Source organism: Priapulus caudatus, unplaced genomic scaffold (assembly GCF_000485595.1).
Source record: "Priapulus caudatus unplaced genomic scaffold, Priapulus_caudatus-5.0.1 Scaffold36, whole genome shotgun sequence".
In the NCBI taxonomy this organism is placed as follows: Eukaryota; Metazoa; Priapulida; class Priapulimorpha; order Priapulimorphida; family Priapulidae; genus Priapulus; species Priapulus caudatus.
The window spans coordinates 219176-239838 of NW_014577097.1; the positions used below are offsets into that span (position 1 = coordinate 219176).

General features: G+C 45.1%; 2 protein-coding genes across 4 annotated transcripts in view; both read left to right on the forward strand.

The window, feature by feature from the left end:
* Window positions 1-1509, forward strand: part of LOC106818161 (transient receptor potential cation channel subfamily A member 1 homolog) — a 12018-nt gene extending 10509 nt beyond the window's left edge. For all 3 annotated transcript variants that reach the window (XM_014822896.1, XM_014822888.1, XM_014822901.1), the window contains exons 17-19: window positions 556-612; window positions 864-924; window positions 1207-1509. In XM_014822896.1, the coding sequence (XP_014678382.1) occupies window positions 556-612; window positions 864-924; window positions 1207-1226 (138 nt within the window). In that variant the 3' untranslated portion in view covers window positions 1227-1509. The remainder of the gene's footprint in view (window positions 1-555; window positions 613-863; window positions 925-1206) is intronic.
* An 8707-nt stretch (window positions 1510-10216) lies between these two features.
* Window positions 10217-12446, forward strand: LOC106818375 (protein BTG2-like). The gene has a single exon (XM_014823094.1). The coding sequence runs from the start codon at window positions 10765-10767 to the stop codon at window positions 11242-11244; it is 480 nt and encodes a 159-aa protein (XP_014678580.1). The 5' UTR covers window positions 10217-10764; the 3' UTR covers window positions 11245-12446.
* Window positions 12447-20663: the final 8217 nt, after the last annotated feature.

The window sequence follows — 20663 nt, forward strand, 5'->3', positions numbered from 1 at the left end:
CAGATCATACTTCGTTTGCTATCGGTCACTGTTGCCCTCATCAATACATCGTTGCTATCGTCACTGTTGCCCTCATCAATACATCTTGCTATGTCACTGCTGCCCTCATCAATACTCGTCGCGCTATCGTCAGCTCTGCCCTCATCAATACTCGTTGCTATCGCACTGCTGCCCTCCTCAATACATCGTTCTGATGTCACTGCTGGCTCCTCATCATACATCGTGTGCTATGGTCACTGCTGCCCTCATCAATACATCGTTTGCTATCGTCACCTCGCTGCCCTCATCAATACATCGTTGCTAGCTCGTCACTGCTGCCCTCATGCATACCATCGTTGGCTATGGTCACTGCTGCCCTCATCAATACCGTCGTTGCGGTCACTGCTGCCTTATCAATACATTCGGTGCATGGCACTGCTCCTTATCATACATCGTTGCTATGGTCCTGCTGCACTCATGCAATACATCGTGGGGCTTTCGCGGCACGAAAAATACGACACGAAAATGCGAAACGTCATGTCGTGTTTTTTCTGCAATGTCAGTTTTACGTTTCAGGGCTACAACAGGCACAGCTACCTCGCTGATATCAGACAGGAAGACATTATGAACGTGGTATGTAAGGTGCTATACACACAGATATGTTATACGTATCACTCTTGTTAATTAACATTACATGTCCATGGTGAACATATGCAAATACAGTCCACTCTGATACTGCTTCTAGTTGTGTAGCTATCCAATCGCATATAGAGTATTTGCCAGCATAGCAACATATTCATATGGTTATAAGTCTTAGTTATGTCTGATCTATGTATGCTGTGTTGAAGCAGCAACCAATATGCTCTATCTTCTTCTTTTACTAGATAGAGGACAAAGATAAGGCTGCCCAGCTGCAAGCTGCTGTTCAGGACAGATGTCAGAGAGGTATGAATCTGTGATTTCATTGCTCGCTGTTAGTTTCTCCCTTTGTGTTCCTTCCCTTCCTTGTCCGTGCCTGCTTTTCCCACGCCCCCTTTTTGCCTACCTATCTCGCTTGCTGCCTCCTTGTTTTCTCGTTGCATGTATACCATTGTTATTGTCTGTCTTCCTCCTCCTGCCTTCTCACAGTTTACACCTTCCGCGTCCATTCCTAAAGACTTATTACATGCAAAACAGCACATGTATCCCTGTCGTATGTAAGTAATTTCGGCTTTCTCTCATGTTTAGAAGGAAGGCCACTGTCATAGAGACAGACATCTCTGTTCTGTGCGGACCGAACAACTAGCTCTCTCTCTGTCTGTGGCTTCTACCATGGCGTGGGTGCAGCGGGGACTTGAGAAGGAAATTGAAGGCCTAATCTGACTTAAGTGTTTGTTTATTTTAGTGCATATTTTGTCTTGTCTACCGTTTGGTAAATTTCGTAGTTAACTAGGTGTATCTGTGCACTGTTATATAGTTTTAGTGGCGCTGAGAGGGTCTATGTCCCCAGGGTACTATCGGAGGGTATCCTGGGTATGGTTCGATATATCGGAACGTACCCTGGTACTATCTAATATGCCGGACCGTACCTCGCCTACTCTACTAACGAGTCTAGGGAGTCGCCTACGCCTACTCCCTAACCCTAACCTTAACCCTAACCCTAACCATATCAGATAGTTACCAGGGTACGTTCCGATATATCGAACCGTACCCAGGGTACCCTCCGATAGTACCCTGGGGGACATAGACCCTATGAGCTTTAGTGGCTGCACATCTTATTAAAAGTCTGATAGGAATTGTGAGGAACATATGTGATGTCTTTTATGCATGTGATTAGAAGTTAAACTTTCTTGTTTGATATCTTGACTGATGTAATTACAATGAGCCGTAATTTGAATAATTAGTTTAAATACCAGTGCATACTGTAGTGTACTACCAAAGATGAAACTGATGATGGTTGACATGAATGATTGCGGATCGTTGATCGATGTGAGATAGCTCTTCTAATGTCATATAAATGCACGTCTTTGCTAGTGCCTCAGCCACATTTGTCACACGTACACTCAGGAATAGAAATTGGAATTGGAATAGGAATTGAGACATACTCAGGAAGAGGATTATTAGAGAGAATTAGAATAGGAATTGTGGCATACTCAGTATTTATATCTGAAAACTGGGTGCTTTAGGGACGAGACTGAGATATTGGAGTTTTGATGTTCAGTGCGAGGTAACTGATTACTGTGATTTTGTATATTTGATTGTTATCATTGTTGTTTTATATGGTTGATTTTGTTGAGGCTGAAGGCTGTGTAAGATATAAACGTTATAGGATCATTCTGTTGGAGATAATTGTATGTGATTTTTGTTTGAATCATGATCAGACAAATGAGGAAAATCTAGTATTGTGATTACAGATGAATGTCATGAAATTGTTATTAAATTATGTATAATTACTTGAGAGAGTTAATTAAAATATATATTAGTATCACATTCTATAATTTTGTGTGTGTGGTGATCAGTCGTTCAGCTGCGCCTGGAGGAAGATTGCATTGTTAAATGTACTGAAGCAAAAACATGTAAATTATAATTTCCCCTAAAGTATTGTCTCTGTCCAGCTGTGAGATTGGTTTTGTGCGCATGTGTGATGACGGCAAGGAAATCTGTAATGATCGTTGACCTCAGGTCAACCTATGATCAAAGTTATATAGAACACCGCTCAAGCAGTTGCCTACTTAGTGTTAATGACGCCATGCATCAATTAGTCGCCGAAACATTTATTTTTGGCTGTTGAAGTTTGTAGAATGCTATGCAGAATTTGCAGAGGTAGTTTCATCCTAGTTCTTACATGTTTTCGTCGATCGCCGTTAATAGATGGCGCCACAGCACATATATTATGTAGATAGCGTGACATGCTCTAGCGGTGTTTTCATATCGCAGCTGTATTTTGTCTTACTTTCCTTCCATACACGCACACAAGCACGTAAAATTACCGCACGTAGATAAGCGGAAGGGTGATACCCAGATGGAAATTAGGTTAAATTACTATGGGGCATATGACTCATAGTTCACACGGCTAGACCGAGATATGTCTAGACTCTAGTATGACCTACGCACCCCGTTTATTCGATAAATGCAGCCGCTGAAAGAAACCAGGAAGGACATTCGATCAAATCAGATACGTTCTAAGCATTTAAGTTCAAGTTTAGGTATATAAATGTCTACGCATGTCGTAGTATTTATGGGCTTTATCTGACCGCTGTTTCGGACATTTCGATAATTTACCGTCCTGGTCGACATTCTTCAACAACTTAAACGGTGGTAAAACAGATGATAGATGGATGACGAGGCGCATATTAACGTAGTCGCAGCGGTCGTAAGGTACGGTTTATGTGACTCAGCGTACCTCTCTATTAGCCATGCAACCTGACACACATAAATCCTGCTTACTTGACTGCATCCGTGCGCAGAAGAAACCGTCTAATTATATTAATGCAATTGAAACACGATTTTTACCGGCTACTATTATAACGCGAGCTTACTAGAGCGTTTAATAATAAGACTTGTTATAGACGCGTGAGTGCTGTTGCTAATCGCTTACCCTGCTCCTATGCTCAGGTTCGAACACGCGCGTGTGCGATCGAGCGATGCACCTTCTCGTGCATGCACGCACGCACGTATGCATGAACGCACAGTAAAGCAGGACGCGGAGGGAGAGAGAGCGCGCGAGAGAGGGAGAAAGATCGATATAGAGAGCGAGCGAGAGAAAGAGAGGACGAGAGAGATAGAGAGAGAGAGAGGGAGAGCGTCAGAGAGAGAGGGGGGAAGAGAGAATGCGAGAGAGGGGGAAGAGAGAAAGAGAGAGAGGGGGGGAGAAAGAGAGGTGTGTGCGAGAGAGGGAGAGAGAGAGAGAGAGAGAGAGAGAGAGAGAGAGAGAGCGAGAAAGAGAGGGAGAGAGAGACTAATTAGCGAACGAACAAAACAATCAGCAGAAAGGCGCACGTCAGTTTCAGCTTTGTCTCCGCCATCATTAATTATGCGCTATATATGTATATGACTGTAGCGCGAGACCTGTATGTGTACTCCTCAGCATGTAAACACAGCGCCATCCTTAATTCGCAACCGCGCACTTGTTATGCAGATCGAGCACGACGCAGCCAGGCGACCCTTGTTCGCATCCAAACAAGAAGACTAATTTTGGCCGCGCTATATACTCTTCAGACTGCCGCCTCTCACAATGGTGGGAAAAATCCGTGAGATTTCGGTCGGACCGTACACCATTGTTTCAGGTAAATCTATATATAGAAGCGCAGGTATATAGATGGAATATATACGCCAGGACCAGTTCGACAGCTTACTTACACACGTAATGGCGTCTAATTTCTAAAGTTGTGCCGCCGCTGGCGGGGCCAGATGTGTTATTGTACGCGCGGGGTCCTAATGGGGACAGGACAAAGACACAAAGAGAGCGCGACTGCGCTTGCGCGGTCGACATGAGACAGCAAGCGGGTGTGTCGTTGTGTGGTTAGAGATAGAGTGTGTACGCCGCTTAACCACCGGGGTAAAACTCTCACGAGATGGGATGTGTGCCTTACGATACGTCTGTGTGACACCGAACATGTATATTTGAGTCCAACATGTGTCGAAGTGCACACATGGTGTCAGTTTTATTGACCACTAAGTATTGGTTTACTATACTTACCATTGGTGATAACTTTTTTCGGTATTCCGCTGTGCGTGCGTGCGTACATCCGGGTACATGTGTGTGCGTGTGCGCGTGTGTAATTGCGCGCGCTTACGTGTGTATGTGTATAAGCGCGCATGCAATCACTGAACGATATATTCACTTCATTCACATCGCAAGCTTATTTTATCAGTTAAATCTCTGTGTTGAAACACAGAGTCGTATATAAGGAAGCGGCTTTTATATCCAAAATCGTTATATATGTAAAATAAGGGAAAATATCGGCACATGAGGGGCGAAGTCGTCGACCCTCGGATCGACTATTTATCAAAAATACGACCTCCGCCGAATGTAACATCGAATCTCACTTCATATCTGCTGTAAAGTTATCGTTTCAAGAGCATCGATGACGATAATTATGCATATAAACATTATTTGGCTGAGGTGCCGAGGCGAGCGCCCTCTGACGGCTAATCCAGTGCATGCTGGTCTAGCTTGCTATCGTCTGCGAGCGTCCGCGCGGCAGCTAGCGCACGACGGGTGACATGCTAAATCTAGCGGAGAGGAAATGGCTGTTGCCAGGCAGAAATCCGCAGCCGCCGGGAAACAGCGACGATGATGCTGCTACGCACGGCTGCTCCTGATGGTGTGTGCATGCAAAGACGCTGCTGCTGCTGTTACTACTACTACTGCCGCCGTTACTATTGCTGCTACTGCTACTGCTGCTGCTGCTACTGCTGCTGCTGCTGCTGCTGCTGCTGCTGCTGCTGCTGCCGCCGTTACTATTGCTGCTACTGCTATTGCTGCTGCTGCTGCTGCTGCTGCTGTTACTACTACTACTACCACCGTTACTATTGCTGCTACTGCTGCTGCTGGTACTGCTGCTGCTGCTGCTGGTACTGCTGCCGCTGCCGCCGTTACTATTGCCGATACTGCTATTGCTACTGCTGCAGCTGCTGTTACTACTACTACTGCTGCCGTTACTATTTCTGCTACTGCTGCTGCTGCTGCTGCTGCTGCTGCTGCCGCCGTTACTATTGCTGATATTGCTATTGCTACTGCTGCTGCTGCTGTTACTACTACTATTGCCGCCGTTACTATTTCTGCTACTGCTGCTGCTGCTACTGCTGCTGCTGCTGCTGCTGCTGCTGCGGCTACTACTACTACTGCTGTTACTGCTACTATTACTGCTACTATTACTGCTACTGCTACTGCTACTGCTACTGCTACTGCTACTGCTACTGCTACTGCTACTGCTACTGCTACTGCTACTGCTACTGCTACTGCTACTGTCTTACACTCTGACGACGCACGCACGCACGCACGCGCACACACACACGCACGCACGCACGCGCACACACACACACACGCGTGCGCGCGCGTACAAACACTGAGAATAATTTCATCTTAGGTCTCTATCGCTGTCTTCCTCTCCACCTACACCCACTTACGATTCTGAAGTATCTCTTATTAATATTCTTAGTTCTCCTATCCTCCTGCATCCGACCCTTCCCCGCATCTCTATAACCCATTCATGCAACGCGTCGCCCTCGATCTTTGTCGTTCCCGTTCTATCCCACACGTAAACACGTATATATATATACCCCTCCATATCACCCTCGTCAGCAGACTATTTTCTTCTCTGCTGTGGTATATCCCAACCCCATCTGTCATTGCATCCTACCCTTTCTCTTCAATGCCACTCTATCTCTCCTTCCCATGCTTTGCTCTCCGTCTTAGCGTCGATATATCCACCAAATTCCCTCGATCCCTATATTTCTACCGTGGCTTCTCCTCCTCTAACCCTTCCACCAATCTCACTTTCGGTCTCTTCCTTCAACCCAATCCCTCCCCCGATTCTTTGTCTGTTGTGGCCTCTCCTTCTTCATCCGTTCTCTCCCCCAAACGCCCCTCTCTTTCTCTCTGTTGTGGTGTTTTCACCCACGTCCGCGTCCTAACACACACCCACACATCCCTCTCCACCTATCTCTAAATCCTACCCTCTCCTTTCTCTCTCTGTCTCTGTCTCTTCTCTGTCGTGGTCTCATAATCCACCCCACCTTCTTCCCTACAATTCCTTTATTACTTGCTGTCTCCCCGTTCACCTATCTCTTCCCACCTTCTCTTGTGGTCTCTCCCGTTCCTTCCCCTCCCCCCGACGCAGCCCTGCTCCCCGGTCTTTGTGCATTCGTCTGTGCAGCCCCTCGCAGCTGTTTTGCAGTAGTAGATGCCTCTTTGTCTCCTCCGATCTCGTACATAAACATACAGCGTGACGCCCTATCCGGGCGTACAGTGCAGTCACGTACTGTACACAGGACCCGAGGCCAAACACGTAAACCAGCAAAACAGGTCGGGCCGCGAGTATTATTTTCGCTTGGGAAAGGGGAGAGGCCTAGGAGAAGGGGGACGAACTATCCATCTCGCTGCTGTCATGACTAGAGCGATAGAGGGAGGGAGAGAGAGACACACAAGGCGCGAGAGACAGAGAAATAAGGAGAAAAGGCAGACAAATAAAGAAGGGGCGCGATAGAGAATAGAGTGTACACATGCATGTGTTCGTCGAGAATAGCAGGACGAGTCGGAACGCGACAGAGCAAGCCAGGCTCTCGTTGGGCTACATTATAGTATCTATACTCTATAGTGTTTGCACTGTGTTTAGCTATAAGATAAACATATTTATACACAATAAAGTATACATACACGTTCATGGTTACAGTAAGGTAAATATATAATAACGTAAACAGTTTGTGCTGTGAATAATAAATCTCTCTATCTAAATTATATACAGCATGACGGGAGAAAACACAGAATATTCAACATTCACTAGCTGTCTATAATCGATCTATCTATATGATCTTTCTGTCGCTTATTATGTCTAATACGTATAAATAATAATATCAGGATACAACTGCGATAGGAATAGGGTATAATTATTGCACTGAGAGAAAGAGAGTGGCAGAGCGACAGAAAAAGAGATACTTAGACAGATAGAAGGAGAAGGGGGGGGGGAAAGATAGCAGTCAAACTCGCTCAGAATATCAATTACCATTTCTCTTATAAATAACTGACGTAGCTGCAAGCGTGTAGCCGCTATAACGAGAGTCGCTGTAACGTGACGACTGCCAGCTATAACATCGTTGACGAGGAACTAAACCTGCATGCGAGCGATCGTACCGCGCACAGAAGACATTTCCTAGTTTGCTGGACACGACTACTTAGTTGGATTCCTAGCTTACAGAGCTACCAGAACAGAAATACCATATAAATATAACGAACCGGAATATATATATATATGTATATATATATAATGTGTGTGTGTGTAATTAAATACTTGGCATATCTGAGGCACAAAGGAACAGCCGTTGTTACGAAATAGCATTATTGCTCACGCTGGCATTATTATTACGCATACAACGATCATGAAAAGACAAAATTTTCGTCAATAGCCTCATTCCCATTTGGCTGTATTTGTCGAGCTGTGATTGTAAGGGGAGTGTATATTTTGCCTTACAGATCACATTTCCCATAAGAACATCTACATCATCGACTGACGATAAATACGGGTTGTCAATGCTAACAAAGGGCAGCGGCCTGCCACCGAGGACGGGAAGAAGAACTACATCGATGTACGTGTATGTGTGTCGACGCTGCTTGTGTGGCGGCTAGCTATATAAGTCACCGCGCCCTGACGACCACGTACCGCTCGCGCTACCCGACCGCGTTACTCCATCGCTAGCTCAGCGCAGCGTGCGGCTCGATACGGGAGACGAGCGCAACTTCCTGTTATTCAGAGAGAGAGAGAGAGAGAGAGAGAGAGAGAGAGAGAGAGAGAGATCTCTCTCTCCCGCTGTCTCTCGCGCTCTATCGCTCTCTCGCTCGCGCTCTCTTTCTCTCCCTCGCTCTCTCTCCCGCTGTCTCTCGCGCTCTATCGCTCTCTCGCTCGCGCTCTCTTTCTCCCCCTCGCTCTCTCTCCCGCTGTCTCTCGCTCTCTCGCCGTATTAACGAGGGCGGGTGATGCACTCTAGAGGTTTAGCCGATTGCGTAATTAAGCGACGTCGATCCTGCATCGTATAGTTACGAGTCAACGTACAGGAAAGCTGTAGACTTCTTGTTGGTCGTCATCGTCTCACACAGCGTCCGGCCAGCTGCTACTGCAAACGTCCAGAGACTGGAGGTTTAGAAATACATGCATCGAACAAGGGTTAATGTTGTCACCTCGCTCGCTAAAATTTCCGGAAGCCATAGGCGCACGCGATCGCCCTTACGCTCGCAAAAATTGCCGGAATCTACTGCAGTACATATTCGCTCTTTTGTTTTTGTCCTCACCCTTCCATCCAGGGTTAAAGATGCGGAAATGGCGGGCGTGATCGGACCATAGACATCGCATTAACACAGGTATATATGATATCAGGGGTTAATAATGACAAATTATGACAAATGTCACAAATAAATGTCACAAATGTTATCATTAACTCCTGATGACATCTATGAATCGGACATTATGGTTACGACACGGTAGCTGCTCTGTCACACGCCCATACTGCCTCGCGTGAAACGACCGTGGAGTTATAGTTCGCAGCTTCACGCGAGTCGTCAGCATGAAAGTCCGCTGAAGAAGAAAAGCCTTCGCTGCGTGGCATGGCGAGTGTCTGTGCCCGTGAACGCAGGGCGGGACTCCCTGTATTGTACAGCGCCGTGCCTCGCGCGCGGGGGGTGCATGGATGTATAGCATGTCCGCCATCTGCAGCCGCACCACGCGGATACAGATCATGACCAGAGACCGGCAGACTCTTACCCTCCTCCCGCGCATCCTGTGAACTCGGTTCCGTTAAACACTTTCCGCTGCAGGCGCCTGATGGATGAAGCCCCAGCTGTGACGTCACCGAGTCCATGCTACGGTGCTGTGATTACCCGGAACCAAGCTCATGCGCATGCGCGTGGGCATTGTAATTGGGAGTATAACTCGGCTGTCACTTGATTCGTTCTTTGTCGTGAAACTTGAGAGCATTAGTTATTACGAAGCAGAAGTCTCTGGAGGGCATAAAGCAACATTTACAGGGAGCCTGCATCAGTCACTACAGCAGCTATATATATATATATGAGAGAGAGAGAGAGAGAGAGAGAGAGAGAGAGAGAGAGAGAGTACAGCATCGCGCTGTGCTACATGCGCATGGAATATAGACCCGTCACCGCACGGCATTGACTACCACCCAGCCGTCCTGCGATGATGAGCGTAGATCCTTGAGCAGATCGAGGGAGCATACATCGAGAATTAAAGAACACTCGCCTCGCTTGACAGCCGAGTCACTCAAAAACAAGACACCCCAGCCCCCAACCTTCGTTTCCCGTTCCCTCCTCTCTCTCTCTCTCTATCGATAATACGGGAAATGGGCTCGACCGAAATGCCCGGCGGCACTATGAATACCACGTGACCTCGATGCGTCACGTCACTCATATGCCCTATATGGCGAACGCGATCTTTAATAACGCTGCGACGAACCGGATTGGTTAAGTGAAAAGGGCGTGGTGACGTCATCGGCGTGATGCGGGTTGGGTTCGATGGTGTTTACGACTCGCTGACGGACAAAGGTAGACTGCAGCGCGGAAGGAACGAAGCAGGAGGTGTGTAGATGTGCTCTCGAGTTTTCGGAAGATCGGTTCCGAAAAGCAGTACAGCGACGGAACGAGAGAGCGAGAGAGAAGACTGGTAACATCAGGAAGATAGAGAGAGAGAGGTTCCTAGTCAAGTCTCAGCATAGTCAGCGCTAGCAAGCAAAAAGCCAAATCGGTGTGATCGTAAACCAGAGCGCCTAGAGAAAGCACAGTACCAAAGTCCTCAGCAGCGATTGTTATTACTCATCGCCACGTCATCACCCTCCCGCGTTGGATACGAGTTGCCATAGCTACGCAGAGTTCTACTGTTATCATTTCCAACGAAAAGCAGAACATTTTGATCGATCGATAGTAAAACGGTACGGCCGCGACGCCAAAGATCGAGCTTACACTCTGACGACGCACGCACGCACGCACGCGGCGACGCAACCGCAGCAGCAGTAGTATCGCCAACAGCCACACTCGTCACCCGTCCGGCGACAGCAACATCGTGGAATCCGCCAACGACACTTATGTTTCAACCGAAAATGCGCTTGGAGTTGAAGTGCGTCGTGGGATTTATCGTTAACCTGCTAAAGAGGCACGACCCGTGTCTGGACGACGTCACACTGGACGTGTTCGGCGCCACGCTACGAGACTTACTCAATCAGCACTACAAGCACCACTGGTTCCCCGACAGGCCGAACCGGGGTAGCGGCTACCGCTGCATTCGCATCAACCACAAGTTGGACCCACTGATCGGCAAGGCTGGAGCAGAGAGCGGGCTCTCCGAAGGCTACTTGTTCCAGTCGCTGCCGCACGAGCTGACACTGTGGGTGGATCCGGGCGAGGTGTCCTACCGCATCGGTGAGGACGGCTCTGTATGCGTAATGTACGAGCACAAGGGCCACCACGATCGATTCCAAAAGAGCTGCAAGCAGGGCTACAAGAGCCGCGAGCGAACCAAGGTGGACACCATGCCCATGCGGCAGATCGCTGCCTTCGCTAGTTAGGTTACCAAGAGAAGAACCCGTCGTCGGGTGCCGATGACGTTGCTGGTGGTGGGCCGACAATGCTGAGAAAACCGTCCGTTGTTTTAACGCCGACGTTCGCGGTCTTAGGATCGCGACCCGGAATAATCGTAGTCGAATTCTCCGTCAATAACTTCTATGATACCTAACGATAGCAACCTATAGCCGTGTTTCGATTATTTTTTAACGCAGGGCCAGAGATCGCGAAGATATTTTACGTATAGCAAGGAAATCATTGAGTGCAGGTTCGGACTTGCGGATAAGGTTGTCGCGGTGTACAATTTTTACCCGCACTATTTTTAGACAGCCCTTTACTATCATTTGATAACGGGAAAAACGAAAAAAAATGTTTAATGGTGTAAATCTCACGACTGGATACGCGATGGAAATATTGGCTGAACTAAACTCTCCTGCCCACCATTTTGTTCAGGATGCGTACTTCCTGTGTAGCCGCTAATAACAACAACATGAAGAGTAGGCCGCCATTTTGAATTTTGAGCAAATCGATTTTGTACAGAACAGCTTGGACCAATTCCCGGATTAGCTCGCACTGTGCGTGTTGTTTTTCTGTTGATTTCGATCCGTAAAGCAACACTGCTTGGTGCGCCGTCTAACCCAATCTAACTTTTGTTGCGTTAAACCTAGTAACTGTGTAATTGTAGTTATCTGTAACTTAACTTCATCCTATTATATTCTCCCTTATAACCGCATCCAGTGTAATATACAAAGATTGTCTAGAGTGTAAAATAATTTTTTCCGTCACGAAATCTGATCTCCGATTTACTATTGTCAAGACTAAAAAATAGCTATTACTGTGAAGAATCGTGTAAACATGGCCTGAAGCGGATCATCGTGTAAAAAGGCTTTAAGACATGTTCATCTTGTAAAATGTAAAATAGAGATTTTATTTTCCTGAGTTGTAGGTTTGTGAATTTTGTAAAATCGTAAAACTGTAAAGAATTTTTCGCGCGCGTTCATGTATTAAGGCGAACTTTATGAATGTTCGCCCCTAATGTTATACAATATACTTGTAAAGGTCATGTACAAAGCATTTCGTGGTATGTACATAATGTAACGCGTATATTCTGTACACTACTTTTTACCATTTGTATGAAATAAGCTGTTAACTTTGTACATGATGTAAATGATGAAAATAAAGGGATTCGAATTTTCCATAAACGCAACTCTATTTGTTATTGTTCGGACAATGGCTGGCGGCGAGGCGTGGTCATCAACGAGATTTAATTAATAGAAACCGGATTAAACAATCGTTAGCACGCACACTCGGATGAAGACCGGGGCATACACGCCATAATAATAATATTTATTGATTTATATTGCGCACGTTACATGCAAATATGTTCATCGAGAAGAAGGTAAAAGCCTGAAGCGTTTGAAATACGTTTGGCTGAGAATAAACCTCTGTAGATTTCGGCTCTTGTTCACGAGATAAACCGACATGGTAGAAACTATGAAATATTTCCCGTGTATTAATTAACACGTATAATAATTAATAGCATCTAATAACATTTTGATTTAAGCACAATTAAACATCCAGCTTTGAATTAAACGTGAATCGTGCAGCGTAGTTGATGCGTACACCTGCGTACGTGTAACTGTGTGTGTTTAATTGCACACACAAGCGCGAATCCTATAATCTGATAAACTTTGTGAACTCGATGCAAGGACGTGTGTACGTCAGCAAGATATTATATCTGATAGATACGTGCACAATCACAGGCCGTGCGCTTTGTGTAATCATAAATTCTGCACACGAGGGCACATTTTTAGCTACGAAATAAACAACTACTGCAACTGGTGTTAGGCCACTGACCCTAGTCGGCATGCGCGCGTCGTCGTCAGCTGCGATAAAATATTCACGTACGATATCTGACGGCGGGCATATAAATCATGCGTGCTATTAGTGTTTATTATTAGTGTATGCCCGCACTGTGTCTCCGCGAGCTAATATTAAAACAGATATTACCCGCGGCAGTGCTTATAGCCACCATCACGCTTGCCAATATATATAATGTATAATATATCGACATATATTTAGCACATTTATTAGAGCTAACTGCGTAGCTATCATGTGCTACGCATATACAGCCGTTATCGGCTGTAATTAAACATCCTCGCAGAATCCTCGCACGCTCACACGACGGGATGCACCGCGTCTTTGTGCTAATATTAACAAGAGTGTCATAATATCAAGCGTACATAATAGAGATCTCTGTTATGTACTCTTGATAATATTAAATCTAGATAGTAGATCTATATCATGACATTCTTTATATTAAAACGGATATTACCAAGCGGTAATAATACCTAATAATAATCACACGGTGTTATTCGTTATCATTATCATTATTCGTATTCGTATTCGTTATCGTTATTGATTATCGTTATCGATTATTATTATTATTATCGTGATTATTATTGATGATTATTTATCGATGATTATTATTATTCGTTATCGTTATTGATTATCGTTATCGTTATCGTTATCGTCGTCACGTGATATTAAATTCGTATTCGTTATCATTATTCGTTATCATTATCATTATTCGTTATCATTATTCGTTATCACACGGTGTTATCGTTCACAATTAAACACTGTATTAATAAATTGATTTAGAAATACAGGTATGAGACTGCAATGGAATAAATATCCTGTAAAATGTCATTTAATTTCGTACTTAGACGCCACTTTCTCAATGATTTCAATGGTATATGCTATAGATGTTTGTGGTTTGTAGGCATCCCGGGTGTATATGCCTAGACGGTGCCTGCGGTATGTGACTCATTATACGATGATCCAATATATAACAAACCTACAGACAATCTGAATGCGTTTGAAAAAGTTGACGATGACAATAATCACATAAGAATTAATAGTATATGTAATATAGATATACCTAATAAAAGAGATTAATTAAAGAGAATTATGTAGATATAGTTTTAAATCCAGTTTACCCCATCAAATCTACGCATAGCGACGCCTGGGTTCCGGAGCATAACGCTCCGCGATGCTTGAATCTGACGTCACAAAATCTTACGCGATACGTAATTGTTGTCACTGTAGTGAGCAATAATTACATATGGAGGCCAAGCAAAACCTTCCCGAGTATATATACCGCGTTCGCTCCGAATCATGAGGAAGTTCGGCTATGCACGATCTTTATTTGCATAGATTAAAACCGCCGAAATCGTCGGATATTTGCCATGAATCGGGTCGCGTTCACGCGGCGATAATAAGCTGAAATGCCAACAACAAAACTTGAATTTAATACGTCGCGTTGATTTGAGAACCCACGCGTGCGGGAGATGAACCGCGAAGCTGCTTAACCAGCCGACGAACACGGCGCGCCGCTGTTCTGTCGTCGCGTTGAACAGCTGCTGGTTTCCACCTTATTATGTTTTCGAGTTTTTTTTACCAGGTTCCGCCTTGTCGCGAGTGTAAATGCCCCCAAACTATAGATCGTTGACTCGTTCTCTACCCGCTCACCCTTTTCCTCTCTCTCTCTCTCTCTCTCTCTCTCTCTCTCTCTCTCTCTCTCTCTCTCTCTCTCTCTGGGGGGGGGTAATGTGGCCCGCCTTCGCGCTACGATGATTTATAGCCCAACATTACTTGTTAATTCTACAACCTGCCATTAATATTGTGTGAGGTCGCCACGGCACCCTTACGGCAACGATTGCCTTACAAGAGGCCACGGGCCACCGTTTTTACGGAGTGTACACGCACGCATTCGCCTCGTATTTGAGATCAGCTGGTCGATGACTACGGGTGTGACTTCACGGTAGTGCGCGCGCAGACACGGGTTTGTTGAACCAGTCGAACAGAACACCTGCTCCGATACGGAAATCACCGAGGTTAGGTCACAGGTGGTCGGCACCGTGGCGCCATCTGGTTTAGAATTGTTGTAAGACTTGTAGAAACTATTTGTAAAATCGGTGTTCTCATAGAAATAATATAGACTATGTATTATCTATCTATATTATTTCCATGGTGTTCCTTCACTACACGGACAGGAAAATACTACTCGTAACACGACGTGTACTTTGTTAAATATCTCTTGGTTTATTGGCAAAGTATAAAAATATTACATCTAGCAAAATGATGTAGTTTTTTTTAATAAATAACGCTTTCGTGTGTACTTATTCAAAACTTCAAAATATTCAAAACTACATCATGCAACAATTCGATCAAATATGATAAAATTTTGAAGAATCTAACAAACACAAATATGCAAGTAGTAAATCTATCTACTACTACAGTATCACTATTATAAATTTTCGCACTCGTCATTGATTCAAGTAGATGCATAAATATGAAACTAAACAAAATAACATTATGACAACTGCATGTGCGTCACAATTCGCAGCAAAAATAAAAATAAATATTGACCATTATTGTGAACAGTTCCCTACCAAATTACAGTGTTAAAAGAGGATAACAAATGACTGAATACTCTCACACACAGCATTTCAGACTATATAGTAACACGAGTGCGGATTTATGCATAATATAATAAATCTCACTAGCATCAACAAGCAATTGGGAGAAGTAGTATAACAAGTCAGTCAGTATAGAAATCTAATGGCGAATTATAGTGGTATCACATTCTAGTCAGTGCTCATATCAAACACCGGGCGTTAATTTATCATCGGTTAAACTTCTAAAGCCTGCATGGATATATACATGTTAACAGTTTTGATAAATATGTTTAGATTCAAGTCATCCAAGGCACAACTGACAGCGACTGCTACGTTTATGGCAACACAATATCAAACACACAAAAATATCATCTAAGAATTGCAAAATAAACGTGCTATGAAGCGTTTAATATTTCCACAAACAAAAACCCTGGTAACCAATCACATTATCGATAATCTCGATAAGAGTCCCTAGCTGTCTTAACCAAATAAAAGACCAAAATCGGAGTTCAACATAAATGCTTTAACCTGATTTTTCTTTATATCTTCATTGCGATAACACACATCACTGATCAATTTGCAAACACGAGGGTGACAGCTGTTTAAAATTATCTGATTACTAGAAGGATACGTATACTGACAGAAATTATTTTTAAGAAACAATGTCAGCAGTAGTTAATATATCACACAGATATCAAATGTTAAGCAAACAGTAAATCCCATTGGCCCGTTGGAAAACATATGGTGCCATCTATAATTTATCCACTGTTTTTCCAGATGTCAAAACAATCAGTAGATTCTGCGCAACAATTGAAACAATGCAGATGGCCAATTGGCCTGGGATTCTAATTTTATTTAATGTAGTCATCAAAAACACATTAACATGGCTAACGATGTAACAATTGCCATGTGGAAAAAAAGTTCATTGCATTACAGACAGCAAATGGACAACTACCAGTTACCTTTACAACGAATATATGCGCAATCTGCAATCTTCACAACTAAAGCCTGGCGCACATTGCCGAACATTTTCTCCCGAACAAATGTTTTTGTCTGGCAATGTGCGGGTGAACAATTGCTGAGCGCACATTGCCGAACATTTTCCCAAACAAATGTTTGTCCGAACAAATGTTTTTGTCTGGCAATGTGCGGGTGAACAATTGCTGAGCGCACATTGCCGAACATTTTGCAGCGAACAACCTCGTGGCGCCGTCTAGTAGCTGTGTTGTAAAGAGTCACGTGATCGGCGCATGATTGGGCACAAAAATCATGTGACCACATATCGTGCTGCTATTTTATATATATATATATATATATATATATATATCAGAGGTGTTAGCGCCACGGTAGCGCTGCGAGACATAATAACTAAGTAGATTCAGGTTATAGCTATGCCGGGCGTAACGTGCGCTGAGCGCATGCGCGCATTAGCGTGCTGCCGACGCCATGACGCTCGCGCGGCCCTCAGATAACGCATTAGCGACTGCTTTACGCCTGACGTATGCACGGTTCCTTGACCAGACAGACGCGCGTATAGCATGTCTATAGATCTCTATACGCGTCTGCACAGCGCGACCCGAAATAAATCGAGAATTTATGAGCCAGTTGTCAGAATAACACGCCTCTCTCTCTCGCTCGCTCGTTTGCTCTCTCTCTTTCGCACCCCTGCCTCTCGCTCTCCTCGGCCCTCGTTCTTACCACGTTCTTTCTCTCTCCGCCTGTCTCTCCCCATCGTTCTCGCTCCAACGCGTTCGTGCATTCTATTTCTCTCCGAGTATGTGTGCGCGCGCATGCCCCCCTCCTGTATCCCTTCTGTGTCTTTCTCTTCCCTCTCCCCCTCTCTCACCACCTTATCTCTTTCCACCCTATCGCTCCCACTCTGTCTTTCTCCTCTTCCCATCTCCCCCTCTCTCCCTTCTCTCCGTCTCTCCCGCCTCTCTCCCTTCTCCCGTTTCTCCTTCTCTCCAGCCTCTCTCCTCACCGCCCTCTTTCTCTCACTAGTATAGGGAAAGCTACTATAGTAGTTAGGCCTACTATACCTACGGTAGATGATACGTACAGGAGCGATCAAGTATCAGCCCGAGGCAACACCGACACGCACTACGAAACGGCTGCAGGCCAGCATCTATCCACATCAATAAGCGTGGCAAGGTTACGCAGCCGACAGCAGCCATCGGCGTACTGCGCATGCGCCGGCAGTGCAGGCCGATCGGCCAGAGAGCCAATGAGATTATAGTTAGTCGGTCAGTTTCGACTTTTACGAAGGCTAGCACGTTCACGCGTGTATGTAATAAATTTATACACTCTTTTTGTTGGCGAATTCGAAGGCCGAAAAGTGTATCGTTTAGTGTGTTGGGTGCGGGACAAGCTACCACGACAACGTGCTATAGCGAGAAATAACGAGCGAAGAACCATATTGAACAAACGAAATCACGCCCACGTACGCACACACGCACACACGCACGTCCGCACACACGCACACACGCATACACGCACGTCCGCACACACGCACGCACGCACACAACACGCGCCCACACACACGCACATATACACGCGCCCACACACACGCACGCACACACGCACGCACACACGCACGCACGCACGCACGCACGCACGCACGCACGCATGAATGTGCTGTAAGAGAAAGGACCCCACGAAAGCTCGGGGAATTTGGAGGACAGGTATGAGTTAGATGTGTTCGCGTGAAAGGGGTCGACGGGCGGGAATGTATTATCGAAGGTGTATATCAGGGTTTCTCCTAAAACAACGAAATGCAAAGTTACGAGCGAGTTGCCCGAGAAATATGTCAGTCACAGATTCCACAAACGCGTGTGAAAACTTACAAGTTAGTGTCTTTAATGTAACTATATATAGTTACGTAGTATATTCAAACTAATTAAGTTTCGTCCGGCCACAACGAAATTTTGTGTGTACCACTGAGCTATAGGTTTGTTTAACATTGGATTATCATCATTGTCTTTAAAGGTAATTTAGAAATACTTTTTCTCGTCATACAGCCTATCCTGACCTAGCGCTCTCGTCAATTGACTACACAATTTCGTGCGCCGCACAATAAAAAGTAACCTTATACTTGGAAAAGTTCATTCCAAACAAATTTTTTCGAGAAAGACCGCGTATGTAAAAATACGCCATACGATTCTCGGGTAGAATATATAGTCGCGTGTCTATATAATTATGTATAGTTGTGTGTCTACATTATCATGTGCACGAAGCGTTGACATTTAAAATGTTACCAACCTTTGCATTTGCAAACTGTGGCGAGTAAATACAAATAATTGCTTCACAAATCGTGATGTCTGGGCGATGTCTGTTCTAAATTATAATGACCACTCGACGAAGAGAGTTTCACCGTACTCGTATGTGACAGTGCGCACACAGTACACAATAGAAACAATTTAATCTACCATCTATATAAATATGTAACTACAATTACATTTCTATCCATCGTTACACACTAATTTCAAATCGATTGAGTTTAAATGGCTATAAACCATCCATCATATGTACACAACTGTTTCAGTTTCATGTTTTCCTCCCGAAATTGGCGCGTGCTAATTAGCCACACGTAATTAATGCGTGGTAGCTCACCGAGCATAAGCTGCCAGTAAGTCGATAAAAAACGACAGAAAATCGTCGATGCATTTATTAATTTTTATAATATCAAAAGCTTATAATAGCATATTACATTATATACGTTATATAAGGTATTATTAGCTCTGGATAATATTGATCCACGATTATACGATATGTTCATTAACAAACGAGCGATTTTAATTACACGTAGTAAACAGTGCTGCCGCCTAGGTGAACCGTATAATTTTAGGCAGACGACACTCAAATCCCTATAGCGAGCCAAAATCTGCATAAATAAGGGGGATTTCGCGACGTAACCGAGTAATGTCGAGGGACCACCTTTCCCCTTCCACAGCATAATCTCCACGTAGAACGAATGAGATTGCAGTGAGGGGATAATTCTGTTCTCGATTGTTTATCGTATTTACTTTCCACTTATCAACAATCACTTCATGCTCATTCTTTTCATTTATCTCGAAAATCTAGAGGACTGGCATCTCGCTTCTCCGGCCCCTCCCCTCCGGACCGACACTTGCCGCTAGGATACGGTGATATCGCCGCTCTATACACGCCGTGTCGTCTACGGGAGGCGGTCTGCATGACTCAGTGCCTCGTGTGGCTTCGCGCTCGCTGCACTATCAGAGGCCGACTGAATCATACACATCCTCCGCGCGCTCTGGCAGTGTTAGCTGGCCTCGTGCAGCAGCGTTTCGTCGTAGCTAGGCGGGAAATCGCCCATTACACACGCATCGTGACTCATCGCCGTCCGACGATAGGCCGACAGTCTACTAATGCCACGTCACCGCCGTGGATAGAGAACGCTGCAGAGGTGGGAGGGTCTGTAGGGCTTCATAGCTGCATGTATCTCTAAGTCCCCATAGCAGCGGTGGACGTGCATATATGGCCGCTGCATGCGGCTCTGCGGTCAGACTCCCCAAATTCCTAAATTGCCGAGCAACACTAGACCGAGTGCTACAAGTTCTCGGTGGCTGGCCCCATCGTTGATTCGGAACGACGCCCGGTGTCCGTCTACAATCGAAAGAAAATAGGCGAACGGTGATATTAGGCGTCAGTCTATCGCGTTGATTGCGGACTTCGACACGCCAAAACTTCCGGGAACCACCCCCGAAAAAGCTGCATCCTGTCTCATGTAGTAGAGAGAGAAGCCCTCTATGAAATCAACAATAGCTGCTAATTAGTAACTGAGTAGGCAGCGGTAGAAATGAAGACAACGCGTATAATTTGCAGCGCGTAACTGCAAAACAGTACACGTCGATTTTGTTCCTTCTCAATTGCGATGGGCGAGCATGGAACGAACTGTAGGTACCCATGACAACGAAGAGGATATTATGTAGATGAGAGCTGATGGC